Source organism: Panthera leo, chromosome D2, assembly GCF_018350215.1.
Source record: "Panthera leo isolate Ple1 chromosome D2, P.leo_Ple1_pat1.1, whole genome shotgun sequence".
Classification (NCBI taxonomy): Eukaryota; Metazoa; Chordata; class Mammalia; order Carnivora; family Felidae; genus Panthera; species Panthera leo.
Window position 1 is genome coordinate 86,468,870 of NC_056689.1, and position 17,668 is coordinate 86,486,537.

General features: G+C 60.5%; 1 protein-coding gene across 2 annotated transcripts in view; it reads left to right on the forward strand.

The window, feature by feature from the left end:
- Positions 1-17,668, forward strand: part of INPP5A (inositol polyphosphate-5-phosphatase A) — a 177,014-nt gene that overhangs the window by 111,625 nt on the left and 47,721 nt on the right. For both annotated transcript variants that reach the window (XM_042908402.1, XM_042908401.1), the window contains exons 6-8: positions 5,811-5,914; positions 13,059-13,111; positions 15,512-15,631. In XM_042908402.1, the coding sequence (XP_042764336.1) occupies positions 5,811-5,914; positions 13,059-13,111; positions 15,512-15,631 (277 nt within the window). The remainder of the gene's footprint in view (positions 1-5,810; positions 5,915-13,058; positions 13,112-15,511; positions 15,632-17,668) is intronic.

Below are 17,668 nucleotides of genomic sequence, written 5' to 3' on the forward strand. Positions count from 1 at the left end.
AAGTAAGAAATGAGCCCGTTTCAGTTAGTCTTGCAAAATAAAAATAAGCTAATTTCAGCTTTGTTTGTATGATTAAATTGGCTTTATGTGCTCAGGGGATTTTAAAGGCTGGTCACTGTATTTTATTTTAACACTCGGATGTTAAAGAACACGCTTATGACTGACACATGGGTCACAGAATAAATCTCAAGAAAAAGTTTTAAAATATTTTGAGTTGAATGAAAATGAAATACAGCTGATCAAAATTTGTGGGCTACAGTGAAAGCCAGGCGTCGGTGGCATCAGATGTGCAGAGAAGAGGTGAGACCTGAAGTCAATAATCGAAGCTGCTGCCTTAGGAAGCTAGGAGAAGAGCAAAATAAATCCAAATCATAAGAAGAGAAATAATAAAAACTAGAACATAAATCAATGAAATTGAAAACAGGAACTCAATAGAGAAAATTAACAAAACCCAGAGCTGATTCTTTGAAAAGATCAATAAAATTGATATACCTCTAGTCAGGCTAACCAAGAAAAAAGAAAACACAATTTACTAATATTAGAAATGAGACAGGGGTCATCACCACTGACAGTGTGGACACTAAAAGGATAATAAAGGTATATTGTGAATTGGCCTATAAATTTGATAATTTAGATGGTCCAATTCCTTGAGAGATACACCCTACCAAAACTCATAAATGGAAGACTGGATAATCTGAATAGGCCTTTATCTATTAAGGAAATTGAATCAATAATTAATAACCTTCAAAAAAGAAAGCACCAGGCCCGGATGGTTTCACTGTGAATTCTACCAAGCATCGAAGGAAGACATTACACCCGTTCTCTACAGTCTCTCCCAGAAAGTAGAAGCAGAGGGAAAACTTTTCTGACTCGTTCTGTGAGGCCAACCTTGCCTAATCCCCAAACCAAATAAAGACGTCATAGAAAAGGAAAACCGTAGGCCAGTGTCTCTCATGAACATAAAATGCGAAACACTTCAACATAATATTAACAATTTGAATTCAACAGTGTGTAGGAAGGATTCCACACCATGGCAGATGGAGATTTTTTTCCAGGTGTGCAAGACTGGTTCTACGTTTGAAACTCAGTTGATGTCATACGTTGTATCAACAAGCTAAAGAAGAAAATCACGTGTCAGTGGATGTAGAAAAGGTCTTTGACTAAACCTGACACCTCTTCATAATAAAAACTCTCAGCAAACTAGGCACAGGAAAGAACTACTTGGTAAAGAACAGCTACAGAAACCTACATCCACATAACATGTAATAGACACTTAGATGCTTTTGCGCTTGGAATCCGGAGCGAGGCAAGGATGTCCACTCATCATTTCTCTTCAACATTGTACTGGGAATCTTGGCGGTTCAGCAAGGCAAGAAGAAATAAGAGGCTTATTGATGGGAGTCGGGGTCAAGGAATAAAGCGGCCTTAGTTCTCAGATGACATGATAATGTAGAAAATCTGAAAGAATCCTCAACAACAAAAACTGGTACCAATGAGCAAGGTTACAGGATACATGGTTAATATACAAAGTCAATGGCTTTTTTATACCGACAGCGAATGGGCGGAATTTGAAATTAAAAACAAAATACCACTTACATTAGCGCACACGCGCACAAGAAATACTTAGGAATAAATCTAGCAAAATATGTATAAGATTCATACGAGGAAGGGGCACCTGGGTGGCTCAGTCGGTTGGGCGTCCGACTTCAGCTCAGGTCACGATCTCACGGTTCATGAGTTCGAGCCCCGCGTCGGGCTCTGGGCTGAGAGCTCGGAGCCCACGGGGATCCTCTGTCCTCCTCTCTCTCTGCCTCTCCCCCACGCGTGCGCGCTGTCTCCCTCTCAAAAATAAGTAAACGTTAAAAAAAGATTAATATGAGGAAAAGTACAAAACTCTGTTGAAAGAAACCCAAAAGGATCCAAATAAGGGGAGCAGTAGCCCACGGTCACCGACAGGAAGATTCAGTATTGTCAATATATTGGCTCTTCCCAGCTTGATCCCTGGATTCAGTGCAATCTTCATCAAAACTCCAGCAGGTTACCTTGTGGGCCTCAACAAATTGAGTCTCACATTTATAGGGAAGAGACGAAAAACCCAGAAGAGCCAACCCCATATTGAAGGAGGAAAACAAGGTTGCAGGACTGATGCTACCCGACCTGAAGACTCACGGAAAGCTACGGTAATCAAGACGGCGAGGGGTTGGCGGGACGGTAGACGGATGGGTCGGTGGATCAGAGAAAAAGACCCGCGTAAATATAGGTGACTGACATCTGACAAAGGGGCGAAGGTAACACGGCGGAGCAGAGATGGTGTTGGAACCGCTGGGCGTCCACGTGCAAAATAGCGAATCCACTCCCAGACCTTACGCCTCCCCGAGAGTGAACCGAAAGCGGGTCACGGAGCTAAGTTAAAGGATGAAAGTATAAAATGCCCAGAAGATGACACAGAAACCGCAGGTGACTTTGGGCTTGGTGATGACTCTGAAATGCAGCTCCACAACCCATGAAGAAAATCGGTAAGTTGGACTTTGTTAAAATTAGAAATTTCTGCTCTGTGAAAGAGCTGTTGAGGGAGTGGAAAGAGAAGCCACCGACGGGGGAAGCTGTTTGCAAAAGACACAGCTGGTAGTCGACGGTATGCTCCGAACTCTTAAAACTCAACAATTAGAGACAAGTCCAATGAAAAGATGAGCCAGACATGTCAACATACCTCTCACTCAAGAAGATGTACAGACGACAGATGAAAATAGGAGCACACGCCCCGCATCGTGTGTGAGGAGACAGCACCGTGCGCCTGTTCGCACGGCCGGGGTCCAGAGCACCGACCGCCCGGCGTGCCGGGGAGGCGTAGAGCAGCAGGACCCTCACCCCTGGCCACTGGGGGTGCGACACGGTGCAGCCACTGTGGAGGACAGCTCGGTGGTTTCTCATGAACTAAACACAGGCTTACCGTGGAGTCCAGCGATCCCACTCGGCATGGTACCCAAAGGAGTTGGAATTTTATGTCCGTACAAAACCTACGCAGAAGTATTTATAACATCTTTATTCATAATTACCCCAAACCAGAAGGAACCAGAATATGTCCTTTCTGGGTGAATGGATAAGTAGACTGTGGAATATTTCAAACGGTGGAATGTTACACGGCAATAAAATGGAGCCACAAAAATACAGAGAAGAGCCTTAAATGTGTGTTTTTCTGAGTGAAGAAGCCTGTGGGGAAAGGCTCCAGCAAGATGATGTTTCTGGAAAGGCAGAAGGAGGGTATAAGCAGCCAGTGTTACAGGGGCTGGGGGGGGGGGGCGGGGCAGGGGGCCGGGCCAGCGCCCGGCACTTCCGGACCGTGGGAGGGTAGGTGTGATACCGCAGTGCTGGGCGTGTGGCACCGTGCCTTTGTCAAAACCCCGGGCACGCCCGGCACGGACCGTGAGCCCCGGTGCCAGGCCGGGTGCCCCTGCTGAACCAGTGCCGCGTGTCGGCAGCGGGACGGGCGGCGGTGGGCGAGGTGGTGCTTCTTGTTCGGGTGTTTATAGTTCTAAAACTGCTCTAAACGCTGAAGTCTATTTTCTAACAAAGAACGAACTCCTTTCTCTCCACCTCTCCCGAGCTCTTCCTTTTTCCTCAACGGCAACGAGGGTTTTCATCTGAAGCCAAATTGCCTTCCTGCCACGGCTTCTCCTCTTCGTCACTGACCTAAAACACCGCAGACCCAGTGCTGCCCCATCATCACACACTGCCGGGCGTCTGTCCTGGGGGAGTCTGTCCTGGGGGCGTGCACCACCTGTGCTCAGGAGCTCTTGCCCCTGGCCGCCTGTTGTCATGACTCAGGCTTGACCGCGAGGTGCCCACCGGCTAACGCAGAGCCCAGGGGTGAGGTGATGAGGGGAGATCGGGGGACCGGCTTACCCTCCCCCACTAGTCACCTCAGCAGGTCGTGCCCGTGTTTGGGAACAGGAACAGAGGGACAGTGGGTACAGTGAGCAGCTGTGTGCACCTGGGGATGGCTCCACACACTGCTGTGTCCTGAGTTCCCCGAGTCCCCAAACATCTCGTCCTGTGTCCCTCTGGTGGGTCTTTAGATGAGTCTTTACCCTCCAGTGCTTTGCTTTGACCTGGGGTTCACGCTCCTCCAAACCCACAGTGGCCAGAGCTTTGTCCCACGACACTGCACGCCTGTCTCCTTCCCGCCGCCCGCCCCCCGTGCTCACCTGTCTCCTTCCCGCCGCCCGCCCCCCGTGCTCACCTGTCTCCTTCCCGCCGCCCGCCCCCCGTGCTCACCTGTCTCCTTCCCGCCGCCCGCCCCCCGTGCTCACCTGTCTCCTTCCCGCCGCCCGCCCCCCGTGCTCACCTGTCTCCTTCCCGCCGCCCGCCCCCCGTGCTCACCTGTCTCCTTCCCGCCGCCCGCCCCCCGTGCTCACCTGTCTCCTTCCCGCCGCCCGCCCCCCGTGCTCACCTGTCTCCTTCCCGCCGCCCGCCCCCCGTGCTCACCTGTCTCCTTCCCGCCGCCCGCCCCCCGTGCTCACCTGTCTCCTTCCCGCCGCCCGCCCCCCGTGCTCACCTGTCTCCTTCCCGCCGCCCGCCCCCCGTGCTCACCTGTCTCCTTCCCGCCGCCCGCCCCCCGTGCTCACCTGTCTCCTTCCCGCCGCCCGCCCCCCGTGCTCACCTGTCTCCTTCCCGCCGCCCGCCCCCCGTGCTCACCTGTCTCCTTCCCGCCGCCCGCCCCCCGTGCTCACCTGTCTCCTTCCCGCCGCCCGCCCCCCGTGCTCACCTGTCTCCTTCCCGCCGCCCGCCCCCCGTGCTCACCTGTCTCCCTGCTGCCGTCCGCCCCCCGTGCTCACCTGTCTCCTTCCCGCCGTCCGCCCCCCGTGCTCACCTGTCTCCTTCCCGCCGTCCGCCCCCCGTGCTCACCTGTCTCCTTCCCGCCGCCCGCCCCCCGTGCTCACCTGTCTCCCTGCTGCCGTCCGCCCCCCGTGCTCACCTGTCTCCTTCCCGCCGTCCGCCCCCCGTGCTCACCTGTCTCCTTCCCGCCGCCCGCCCCCCGTGCTCACCTGTCTCCCTGCTGCCGCCCGCCCCTGTCAGGGGGTCCGTGGGGCACTTAGTGCTCCACTTGCTGCAGCGGTGAGCGCCGTGGGGCAGGGAGCCTGAGGCCCCCAGACACTGAGAGCACACCTCTCAGGATTTGTCAGGAACTTCACCCCGGAGCCAGGCGTCCGGCCAGGCGGCAGCCGTCGGGGCCCGCGTGCTGCCCGAGGTCCCTGCCCGCGGTCTCGTGGGGAAGCCAGCGGCCTCCACGCCCCCCGGGCCGCTCGTGAGACTCCGGGGCGGGTGTGGGCCGTGCGTCTGTGGAAGGAAAGGGTCCTGGGCCTCGACGTGAAAGGGCAGGGGCGTCAGCCCAGGCACGGGGTCTGGGGAGCCGCAGGCAGCGGGTGCAGAGCGCCCCGTGCCGTATCTGCTCTGTCTCACATAAAAACTGCTCTTCCCCGGACATGAGTGATGTTGGCTGGATGTGAGGAGGAAATCGATGTTATTAAATAAATTCGTATTAAGGTATGAGTGAACGGCAATTCTGCGGCCGTCTTAAATATATTCACGGTTTTTACGGAGGATGCCAATTAGCCCTTGTAAATCTGCAGGCTGGAAGCTCTTAGGGGATAATGAAGTGGAGTGTCGGGTTCCGGGTCGTGGATGGCAATTTACGAGCCACTGGCGTCCCCAGACCGCGGGTCCCCTCCCGGGGGCCTCCCTCGCTCCCCACAGAGCTGCACTGCTCGGGTGGGGTGTAGTGATGAGGTCATTCTTGTGCTCTTTTCCAGCTAAGAAGTATAAAAAAGTCACTGGCAAAGAGATCTACTCGGACACACTGGAGAGCACGCCGATGCTGGAGAAGGAGAAGTTCCCGCAGGACTACTTCCCCGAGGTGCGTCACGGCCCGCCCGCCCCCCTCGCACGGTTCCCTCTCAGAGCGCACACCTCGCGGGAACACACGAGCGCGTTTAGGGCCTGAAGCCGTCATATTTCGGGGCAGGGATGCCAGTCTGGCTGCTGAGGGCTGCGGTGCACCGTCTCTCTGGGAGGGGCTGGCACCCACGTGGGTCCGTCCCGGTGTCTTAGGTGGGGGCTGAGAGAACCACCGTGTCTGTCCTTGCACGAATCGCCACGTGTTCTGACCGTCGTTTCCAGGCACGAGCACCTTGACTACGAGATGTAGGAAAATAATAATCAGCTCACGTGGGGCTGGAGAGGCCAGGGGCCTCCCGGCAGGCGCGAGATGCGAGCACGTTGACGTGGCCAGCGGCGGTGCGGGGTGCCGGTGGCCAGACACGCAGGCCGTGTCCCGGGCCCGAGTGCTGGCCCTCTGGCCATTTCCCAGCTCAGGCCTCGGGGGAGCAGCGAGCGAGAGGCACCGCGGAGAACTAGAGCTGAGGGAGCCCCCGCCCCGTGCCCTGGGGGTGCCTGCAGCCCAGAGCGTGGCTCGCGCACTGCTCGCGGTGAGCCGGGACGCGTCTCCGTCTCCACTGGGTTTAGCACGTTTCTGTGTGGCTGTGTTATTCGTGCGCAGTCGCTGCGGCCCAGGTAGGCTTGGGTTCTGCTGGTTTTAGCAAATGGGACGGCCAGCCTTCCGGAGTCTGCTGATCCTGCGTGACTCACACGCTGACCCAGGCTCGCTCCCGGCGCCCTGCGGTCGTCGTTAAACCTCAACGGGACGTGGAGCGCGGGGGGCGGGGCGTGGGGGCGGTGTTCTCGCCACACGGGAGGCCAGCTCGGCGCAAGAAGGATGGCCCCGCCAGGGCCCCTCTGCCTGAGGGCTGGCCACCATCCACGGAGACGCCCACCTGCACTGGAGCTGATTTTCAGCAAGGCCACGACAGTATTAACTTGTCTGTGACCCGAGTGCAGGGTGAAGGATGGGTGTGCTTGTCATTCTGGGCAGGCTTCCTCATTCCTTGTCCCTGAGCCAAGGACGTGGTGTCGGGGGGCCGGCCCCTGTCCTGGCTGCCCAGCCCCCGCCGTCCCCTGCCCCTCTTGAGGTTGGAGCGTGGCCCGAAGGCTCTGGAAGCAGCTGAGGGGATCCGGACGACCCTCTCTGAACGTCGGCCAAGGGCTGCTGTCCCCTCGGAGATGCCAAGGGCCGCAGAGTCGGCTTCAGAGCCGAGCAGGGTCCCCGAGAGTGACCGTGGGCCCCGGGGGACAGGGGCTGAGAGAGCTGGTGGCGGGGCCGACGGCAGGAGGACAGCAAGCCCTGACAGGTGCCGGGGTGGTTTGGGAGCAGGTGTCCTGGCCGCCGTCTCCTCAGGCTGCCTCTCCCGCTATTTCCATCAGCCAGGGGACTGTGCCGGAGACCCGGGGTCGCCCGTCTCCGTCCTTAGCCCAGCTGGGACGCTCACCCACGCCTGCTGAGCTTGTGGCCCAGAGGGAGGGTTCCCCCACAGGGCGTGGCCGGGGTGGGGGCAGGACTCTGGGGGGCCAGCGGAGGGGGGGGTGTCTGCAGCATCCACCTGCCCGAAGGCTGTGAACCGGCGCTTGCTGAGGAGCGAGTGGCCCGCGGTGCCCCAGCCTCCGCGGGGACGTGCTGAGCGGCGCCACTATGTGCGTGTGGGTGGGCCGGGGGGGGGGGGTGGGGACCCGGCTGTGCCCGACGCTGTTGGGGGCTTGGTGTCGGCCGATCGCCCCATGTGAGCCAGACACCCTGCGTGCAGCACGCACCTCCCAGGTCCCTCTCCCTCCTGCCGCGGGGCCCTCTGGTGGCACCCCTGCCCTCGTCTCGTCCCTGGAGCCCCTGGAGTCTGTCGGCTGTGCGCTGTGATGTTCCCAGAGAAGAGGCCCACGTGGTGGTCTCGGCATCCCTCTGGGTGCCAGGAGGGGAGGGCACGGCAGTGCCCCGTGCACGACGCCCTACGGAGGAGGCAGGCCCCTGCTGAGCCCTTGGCCCTGAGCCTCTGTCCCCGCAGGATGGTGGGCCTCCTTCCGAGGGGCTCCCTGCTCCCCGCCCTCAGGCTCTCTTCCGGCCCAGCTCTGTGAAGGCCAGCCCCCCAGACCCCAGCCCGTGTGGGGGCCCTGCGGCCTGGCCCCGATCCCAGCCCTTCCCTCCGCGGGCCCCGGCCATGCAGGTGGGTCAGCATGAAGTCTGGGGCTTTACTCCAGCGGCGATGTCCCGCCTGCTGCACACCCCTCGGAGGGCAGACACCGCCGACGGCCCCGGGGCCTGTGGCCAGTGCGCGGCCCCCTCTGAGGTGCTGGTGTGGCTTCGTGGGGACAGATAGCCAGCAGCTGCGTCTGTCCTGGGGGAGCAGTGGGGGTCCAGGCCCCAGCCCCCAGGTGACCGCTGTCCCATCCACGGGCAGAGGGGAAGGATTTCTGGAAGGAGAAATGGGGCGTCCTCAGGCAGACCCCGGTCTCTCAACTGGAGACCGCGGTGTCCCTGGGCTCCCTGCGGTCGCCATCCTTGTTCTGTCCCACGTGCTGCTGCTGCGCTAGAAACTAAGTGTCTGGTCCATGTGGTCTGACAGCGTGGATGTGGCAGAAGTGCACGTGGCTTGATTAACAGAAGGAAAAACGTTTAGAAAACGCGTACGGGCTTCTAACGTTCCGTCGATAGCGTGGCGTTTTTTGGGTGTGCGGAAGTCTGCGTCTGTCCTCGTGCGGTCCGTCCCCGCTGGGCAGCCGCGTTCGCGGCCCTGCTCCTGTGCCTTCCAGCCAATCCTGCAGCTTTATCTGAACACATTTTAGGGGAGGGAATTAGTCTAGGCCTGATTTCTCTTCTTTTATTACCGTCACTTAAGGATAATCTAAATGTAATTACCGTGATGGAGGCATAATGCAATTCCAAATAATTACAGCCCACTGCATGTAAAACTAACAAAACTTTCTCTGCTGATTTATGGGTGCTTTTGGCTCGGCATGAATTTCAAATGCTGCCTCAGGGAGCAGCACTCCAGATAATGTGAGACCATTTTTAAAAAGCAGATTTGTGTAGTCGATCAGGGCCGAGGCATTTTTTTCCTCTTGCCCGTAGTGAGAAATTGGTTGTTACCATAGATCACAGGGACTGCTCCAAGCTCTTATGAAAGATGGATTAATTTCACTAATGCTCCAAAGCGGGCCTTTCACGGGCAAGGCTGCGTGCCGATAACCTCCCCACAGCCTCCCTTTTCTCCGTGGTGATTTATGCCGTCCTTTAGTGGATGAACCATCCTGCCGTCACCATCCATCTGCTGGCTAAAGGAATCCTATTAACAGGGGGTCTGAGCAGGGACTTAATATTGCAAGGTGAGCGATGCGGCAGCCCCCCACCCCGCCCGGCGTGACGTGGTTTCATTCCGCGGCGACAGCCTCTGCAAGCCGGGCGGGCGCCCGGCCGCTGCTGCCCACGCACGGTCGCCCGGCGTCCTCTGGGGAGGCTTCAGAAGCGCCTGGTGACCAGAAAGCCTCAGAACGTAGATGGAGCGAAACAGATCAGTTGACATTCGAGGGAACCCCCAGCCTGTGACGGAGGCAACAGGTTCCCATCTCCGTCCCTCCCGGGTGCGGGACAGCTGTGGGCTCGTGCGTGTGTGAGCACACGCGTGTGTTTCCTGTAGGGGGTCATGCAGTGAAGCCTCACCAGGCGGGCACTTGCACCTTCTGCTGATTGGGGTGTGTTCCTGGCCCTGCCCTGCCCGGCGTGACCCGGGGCCCAGCCACAACAGGGAAGGGATGCTCACAGCAAGGGGACTTGGGTCCAGGGCTTAGGGAGATGCCAGTTCCGGTCCTTTCCCTGAGGAGCCGGTGGTCTCGGGCAGGTGGCAGTGTTCGGCCCTGGGTCTGCACCGTGAATGTGGCAGCATTCGCCATGACCGCCTCCTTGGCCCCCCGGTGGAGGGCTGTGGGGCACTCTGTGGGTGAGGAAGGCAGTTTCCGGAAGGACCCCTGACGTCACACCCGAGGACACGTGATCACCCGCGGAGCACAGGCTCTGGCAGTCCAGGAGGTCGCGGGCTGTAACCCCATCTTGTCATCTTGTGAAATTACTTGGAAATGCCACCTAAACACATTTGTAATTGTAATGAGGAACTTACTTCAAAAGGAATGTATTTTCTGCAAATGTTGCGTCAAAATATTTGGGTGTTGGGGTGCCTGAGTGGCTCAGTGAGTTGAGGTCTCACTCTTGATTTCTGCTTAGGTCATGATCCCAGGGTTGTGGGATCGAGCCCCATGACGGGTCCACGCTGAGTGTGGAGCCTGCCTGGGATTCACCCCCACCCCGCCCTTCCCCCTCTTATGTGAATGCGCACACACTGCCTCTCTCTCGTTCTCTCTAAAATGAAAAAAAATTCAAAAAAAATTATGTGGGTGTAATAACGCCATGCTGTTAAAGTTTTTGAGATTTGTTTGCGATGCAGTTAAAAATCTGAAATTTTGTTAGAATTCTCTGGAAATTACAGTTATTACAAATCTACATTATATGAAAAAGTAACACATTGTTCTCTGCTATGTGTATTCATTCTATTAATAGTTTCAAACAGTGCTTCATTATTGTAGAAATTTTAAGTGTCTAAAAAGAGATACACCCATGGTACGTGTATTGAAGATATGCATACAGGTGTATGTGCACGGAGACACTTCAGTTAACGTGTAATTGAAAATTGGGAACAGTAATTAATTTTTGGTTAATTAAATTCACAAATGCCTTCCATTTTTAATGGAAATAAAATCAGTGCTGGTTATGTTAAATTCTAGGCAAGAACCCATGGTATTCGGGCCTTAGCAGCACCGCCCAGCACGGGGCGGGGGGGGGGGGGTGGTGTCTCCTGTCCTGTGTCCATCCTGGCTCCTGGAAGGAACTTTCTGGAAGCAGGGTAGGCGCATCCCCGTTCGCTCCTCCCCACCCACCCCGGGTGCCATGGGTCCAGCGGAGACCGCAGCCTCGAGGAGTGTGCACGCTGGCACCTGTGGAGCGTCAGTGGATTGTGCGTGAGCAGGGGGAAATCGCAGGGCAGGGCAGGACGGCTGCTGGCCCGGAGGCGGCAGGCGGGGAGGAGCCATCGGAGTCCTGAAGACTTGGTTTCTGAGATCAAGGAGCAAAACGAAGTGACCCACCCCGCAGTGACTTGCTTCGGGTCATGGGAGGTCGGCGCCCGGGGGGCGAGGACACCCTCCTTCGTGGTACGGGGCCGTGGCGGGGAGCCGGGGGCTGGCGGCTGGGCGGCGGGTTGCTGCGGGACAGAGGAGCGGGGCTCCCACCCAGGGAGCCGAGACGCCAACGCGCCAGACGCGGTTTACTCCAAGCAGGCGCGTCCTGCGGAACAAGTCGAGAAAGACTTAGGATGAGTACGTGTAGGCCCTCAGGACGCTAATCAAGGCGCAGACGCAAGGTTTGTGAAACTAAAACAGCCCCAAACAAAGACCGAAAACAGAGGGAGTCTGGGGAAGAGCAGACAGAAACAGCACAAGTGGCGGAAGGCTGTGCATCGGGTGCGTCCGGACCCTGCTGGTGGAGACCGTGGTCGTTTCCTCTTGGCTGGGTGTTTGGGTTTCGTTTTTTTGAAAGGAAAGGTCAGTTAAAAGACACGAGGGGCCCGTGGGGGGGCTCTGGTGCTCCTCCACGAGAAGATCAGAGGGGAACAGTAGGGCGATTGTTGCAAGAGGGAACTTTCTGGAACTGAAGACCGAAGTTCTCAGACAGAACACGGGCAGAGGGAGAGCAGGATGGACGGATGGCAGCCTCACAGGCCCGCGGGCGGCGTCGGGGCGGCAGCACAGAGAGGAGGAGGCCTGCGAGGGTGGTACGGGCGGGCGGGCGGTGTGGACGTGTCCTGCGAGGTGTGGACGCTTGGCCGTGGGAGCGCCCGGAGCGTCGGGGCGGTGAGGGAGAGGCCTCCAGAGGTTTGCACCCAGAGGTGACAGTGACCTTGAAGACAGCCCCTCCCCCGGCAGGGCGTTGCCGTGGGCACCAAGCTGGATGCCTGGGAAGCTGGTTATCAGGAGAGGACACGGGTGGGTCAGTGGCTGAGGGGGATGTGGGGTCAGGGAGGGGTTCGTAGCCACTAAATTACTTGCACTAGATAAAGAGTAACCACTGAATGGGCTAGAGCCCCTGTCATTCTGGACCTTTCTCTCACTTGGAACACTTTCCATCAGCATTCAACCGTGGGTCCCACATGGTTACCCCCAGCACCAAAAGCCCAGGCCCCCCGAGGCCACGTCACCACGGCCGTCCTCCTCCTCTGTCCTCAGAGCGGTTCCTGACGGGATGGCACAGGGACCCACCCCCGGGGCTCGGGGAGACGGGACGTTTCCGTGCAACTTGCTGAAGTATTTGTAAAGTGGAGGCTCAGGGGGTCTCCCCGGTGCCTCCTGGGGGCTCGCGCGGCCTGTGAGCAGAGCCCCGGTCCCACTGCCTGGGCCGCAAGCCACCCTGTCCAGACCACACAAAACACCTGGCTTTGTACTTAGCCTTTGCCCGGTGCAGCGGCCCAGCTGGCCGTGGCTCCTGTGTGGGCCAGCGTGACACAGCACAACCCCTCCCCTCCCTGCCCGGTGTGAGCTCGGCGGACGAGGGAGAGGTCGGCACGGCCGGCCTCTCGCCTGCCCCATCCCATCCCCGCACGAACCAGCCAGAGAGGAGTGTGGGAAGCACGGACCCTTCTCCCAGCTTCTAGAACACAGGCTGCTTTTAGGGAAAACGTAGCAGAAACAAATACTGGGTTTCTTTGGTCTGACGCCAGGGGCCTGCGCTGGTCCCGCGGTTGGGGACACCGACCCTGGAGCCGCTGGTAGGCGCTCCGGGCAGGGCCTTTGTGGCGGCCGGCTCCCTTCCCTCCGGGCCGGGACTTCTTGAGGGCACGTGGGAGCCGTCCTCTGCCCCAGGCCAGGGCGGCCCGGCCGCGGGCTGGCCACGTCCCCAGTGGCCGAGGGTGAGGTGCTCCGCCTGCACCGGGCGCACGCTGCGGTTCCGAGCAGAAGTCCCCTGGCGGAAAGAGGGTGGGAAAAGCACGGGGGGTGCCCCCCACCCCGGCCGCTGAGTTACGCGCCCCTCCCCCGTCTTTCGCGCCGGCTGACTTGTGCATCCTGTTTGTTTTCAGTGCAAGTGGTCAAGGAAAGGCTTCGTGCGGACGAGATGGTGTGTCGCGGACTGGTAGGTTTACCTCCGCTTCTGAATTCTGGAACATTCTCGCTGGTTGTGCACGCGTAGTGGGGGGCGAACGTCCCATCAAGAGTTGCCCCGACTGGAAAGCCCCGAGTGCCCACCGCCCTGTGGCTTTGTCTTCGGTGACGCCGTGTGACAGGGAGTGTAGTCGCTGGTCCCCGTGTCCCGTGTCCCCGCACCGGCCCACCAGAGGCCCCACCACCTCCTCCCGTGGGCGTGAGCGTTGCCCAGGCAACCAGCCACTCCTGTGGTGGTCCCAGTGCGGCCACGGTCCGCTGCAGTTGGCCTGGAGCGCAGGGCAGGCAGCCCGCCCCCAACCCGACCCTTGGGCCCTGCCTCCTTTGGGCTGGCTCTCCATCCGGCGTGGCCGCACCCCTTCTGCAGAAACCCCTTACCTGCTTTCCTAACGTGCACTCACGGGGCCACCGCGGGGCTGAGGGTGCCTGCAGTCTGCACCCGCTCTTAGGGCCTTAGAGGGGCATGTGTCCCGCCGGTGGCCGTGGAAAGGCCTTCTGCTGGCTGAGGGTGCGTCCAGACGGGGTGCCCCATCCCGGGCCGGCCCTCAGCCGCCCCTGCTGTTGGCCGGGAGCCTCCCCAGAGCCCCTCAGGGCTGGCTCTCCCTGGAGCAGGGGCAGGAGGAGCCCCAGGCCGAGCCTCAGACTCACTGCTGGAATCCAGGGAGCACATAGTGCCCTCGCTCACGCCTCGCCGGCCACCTCCGGCCACCTCGGCACAGAGAGGGCCGGGCCGTGGTGGGGTCGTTAGCTCAGCACACGCATCTCATGGGGTCTTGGGCCCCCACAGGGCCCCTGGCACTGTGACAGCTGTAGCGTGCTTGTGCCACCACACTGACCCCCGGTGAGGCCACCTGTCTGCAGCGACGCCAGGGGCTCTCCATGGGGCAGGAAGGCTGACGGCTGAGTTCCTGCCTCCCCGCCTCTCCCAGAGCAGAGACCCACAGCGGGGCCGCGGGGGTCCCCCTGCGGGCTTCTTGGGGCTGTGAGCTGGGGGGCTTCTCAGGGGTGAAAGGACCCACCTAGTGCCCCTCTTCCGGTGTCACTGACCCACAGGGAGCAACTGATGGGCTCCAGGAGCATCGCCCCTGCCCCCAGCGGCCCTTGGTGGGGCCCAGGCCTGGGATCGGGCTGCCTGCTCCTGCCTCCTCCACCTTTTCCTCCCTCTGTCCTCCTCCCTCCCCCTCCTCCTCTATCCTCCTCCCTCCCCTCCTCCTCTCTTCTCTCTTCTGTCCTCCCTCCCCCTTCCCTCCTCCTCCCTCCCCCTTCCCTCCTCCTCCCTCCCCCTCCTCCTCTGTCCTCCTCCTTCCTACCCCTCTGCCTCCTCTCTCCTCCTACCTCCCCCTCCTCCCTTCTCTCTTCCTGTCCTCCCTCCCCCTCCTCCTGTCCTCCTCCTCCCCCCTCTGCCTCCTCCTCCCCCTCCTCCCCATCGTCCTCTGTCCTCCTTCTGTCTTCTCTCTTACTGTCCTCCCCCCTCCCCTCCTTCTCCCTCCCTCTCTGCCTCCTCTGTCCTCCTCCCTCCCCCTCCTCCTCTGTCCTCCTCCTTCCTCCCCTCTGCCTCCTCTGTCCTCCTCCCTCCCCCTCCTCCTCTGTCCTCCTTCCTCCCCCTCTGCCTCCTCTCTCCTCCTCCCTCCCCCTCCTCCTCTCTTCTCTCTTCCTGTCCTCCCTCCCCCTCCTCCCTCCCCTCCTCTCTTCTTCCTGTCCTCCCTCCCCCTTCTCCTCTGTCCTCCTCCTCCCCCTCCTCCCCATCGTCCTCTGTCCTCCTTCTCTCTTCTCTCTTTCTGTCCTCCCCCTTCCCTCCTTCTCCCTCCCCCTCCGCCTCCTCTGTCCTCCTCCCTCCCCCTCCTCCTCTCTTCTCTCTTCCTGTCTTCCCTCCTCCCCTCCTCCCTCCCCCTTCCCTCCTCCCCCCTCCCCCTCCTCCTCTGTCCTCCTTCTCTCTTCTCTCTTTCTGTCCTCCCCCTCCCCTCCTCCTCCCTCCCCCTCCTCCTCCTGTCTTCTCTCTTCCTGTCCTCCCTCCTCTCTCTCCCTCTTCCTACTCCTTCTTCCTCACGACTCTTCTTGGCCTGTGGAGAGTTCCTGCGATCATGCCATGTGATTTTTTTTGACAGGAAACAGCCCCCTTCTCGGCTGACCAGACGCGTTTTAAGACTGAGGCCGAGGCCGCTCGTGTCCTCTCTGACCAGGCGGGGGGACGTCTGGGTCAGCCTGGAGCGGCTGCGGGGGACACGCACGGGCATGGGCAGGGCTGCCCCCTGTGACCCTGGGGCCCGGGCCCCGCAGGCCCCTCGGGAGCTGGGCCGGGACGGTATAGGTGGGACGCCAGGTGCCCGGCAGCTCCAGCCTTTGTCGCCACGTCTCCTTTCTGTCCCTGCAGTGCCTTTGACTTGGTGAACATCCATCTTTTCCATGACGCTTCCAATTTGGTCGCTTGGGAGACAAGCCCGTCCGTGTACTCGGGGATCCGGCACAAGGCTCTGGGCTACGTGCTCGACAGGTGGGTGCTGAGCGTGCGGCCCTCCCTCCCCGCCTCCTCCAGGGCTCGTGGCCGCTGCTTTTCAGCTGCTTTTCCTCCTCTGTTCTTTCCTATTTACCAAAACACAAAACCTGCCAACGTTGACCCGAATCCCGCTCCCTGTCCCAAGGCTTGAGCGGTCCCCGCGAGATGGACCGGAAGGTGGGTGGCCTCACTTTCTCTCCCGTGTTGTGGGGGAGAGAAGAAAACGTGCCCAGAGCTGTGGCCCCACGGAGGTGTCCGCTGAAGCGTTGACGGCCTCCCGAAGGCCCAGAGACGCTGCCGTGTGGGTTCCACCCGCCACAGACGGCACGCCCGCCTTCCTGTGGCCCCAGCCCTCTCACCATCCTGGTGTCGCCGGGCTCGGGCTCCGGGCACCTGGGAGCGGCCCAGGCTGCACAGGCTCGGCTCCCCCGGCTCCGCCTCCCCGCAGCCAGGTCCTGCTTCCCGGGCCGGGGGCCACGCGCCTGGGGGGGGGGGGGGGGGCGGGGCTCAGGGGTCTTCCGGGGTGTGCCCCTCCTGCCCGGGCTTCCGCCTGCCTCCGCCACTCCGGCTGTTCGGCGCTCCCCTCAAGGCTGCTTCTCAGGACCTTCCCACCCCGGGCCCCGTGAGGCCCACCGCCTGTCCCTGACCCCGCCGCGTGTGACCTTCCGCGGGGTCAGGGCCGGAAGGCGTCTGGGAGGGAAAGGCAGCTCCCCGCACCCTGATTAACGGGTTGCGTTTGGTCTCAGCCTGGCGCCCCTCTGGGTTTACAGAGGACCTTGGCTGGGGCTCAGCATTGCAGTGTGAGTGTGTGCACGGGGCTGTCAGGGTCTGCCCAGGCCTCGGGTGGAAGTCCTCCCCGACCAGCTTCTGTGTCCTGAGTGACGTCAGTGACCCTCCCGGGCCTGGGGGAGCGGTCGCTACCAGACAGGCTCTCCCCGTTTCTGCCCAGGCGAGCTCAGATTTCCCCGGGGCCCTGCCACACCCCACCTCTGCCCCCGTGCCGCGTCTGCATAAATGTGCCAAGGGCTTAGACTCTGACGTTTGACCCTTCCCACGGGCACCCTGGAAATGGCCCTGGCCTGAATGGGGCCTCACCCCCACGCGCATGATCCTTCTGGACTCCTCATGGGGTTCCGCAGGGATGCGCTCTGGACAGGGAGTTGGAAGGCGTGGGACGGTGGCCATCACCTTAAGGGACCTCGAGACCAGGGTTCATGCCCTGTCTGGGCACCCTGGTTCCTGCTGCCGCCTGCCGGGGACACACATAGGAGCTGTGAGCGTAGGACACCGGGGTCTGGTTGTCCTGCTATAGCTGATGCACACGGAGGGCCTGGCTCTCAGCCCAGAACAGGTTCTGTGCTGGCTGCTCTTGGGGGGTCTCGATGGCCTCCCGGGCTCAGGCTGATCTGGGCTGATGGACCGGTGGAGAGGGCCTGAGCCAGCCTGAGCTCTGGGCACACCGAGTGGGTCTGGGCCCCGTATCCCCGCATGGTGGCCCGTCCCGTGGCCACTCACGGTGGGCCTCCCCCTCCCCTGTTTTCAGCCAAGCCCGCTCTGGAGAGCCCCCAACGTGCAGGCCTCAGCAGTGCCCCATCTGAGGCCCTGGGTTGCTGAGAACACCAGCACCGCTCGAGCAGGTTGAAACACTCAGGTGGGTGCTGACCCGCCAGCACCTGGCCCGGAAGGCCGTCTGGTCCTAGGAGGCAGGACAGGGACGTGCAGGTACATCAGATACACAAGAGCAGCCCTCTGGGCAGGGGTCACCTTGAAGGAGCCGTGGCCTGGCTCCCTGCCCCAAGCCGCTTGGCTGGGGCGCTGCGGACGGGACAGCGAGCCCGCGGCCTGGGAGCAAGGCCCTGGTCCAAGGTGCAGCCACGTGCGGGTCTTCCGGCCTGATGGTTCCGTGTCGGCTGCGCCCGCTCGCTGGGGCCTCCCGCGGAGCCTGGGGGCCGAGACAGAGGTCTCGGTGACAGTAGTCGGGTTGGTTGTCGGTGGGGTAGGGCATTAAAACGTGTCCTTGCCCCAAACTGCTGT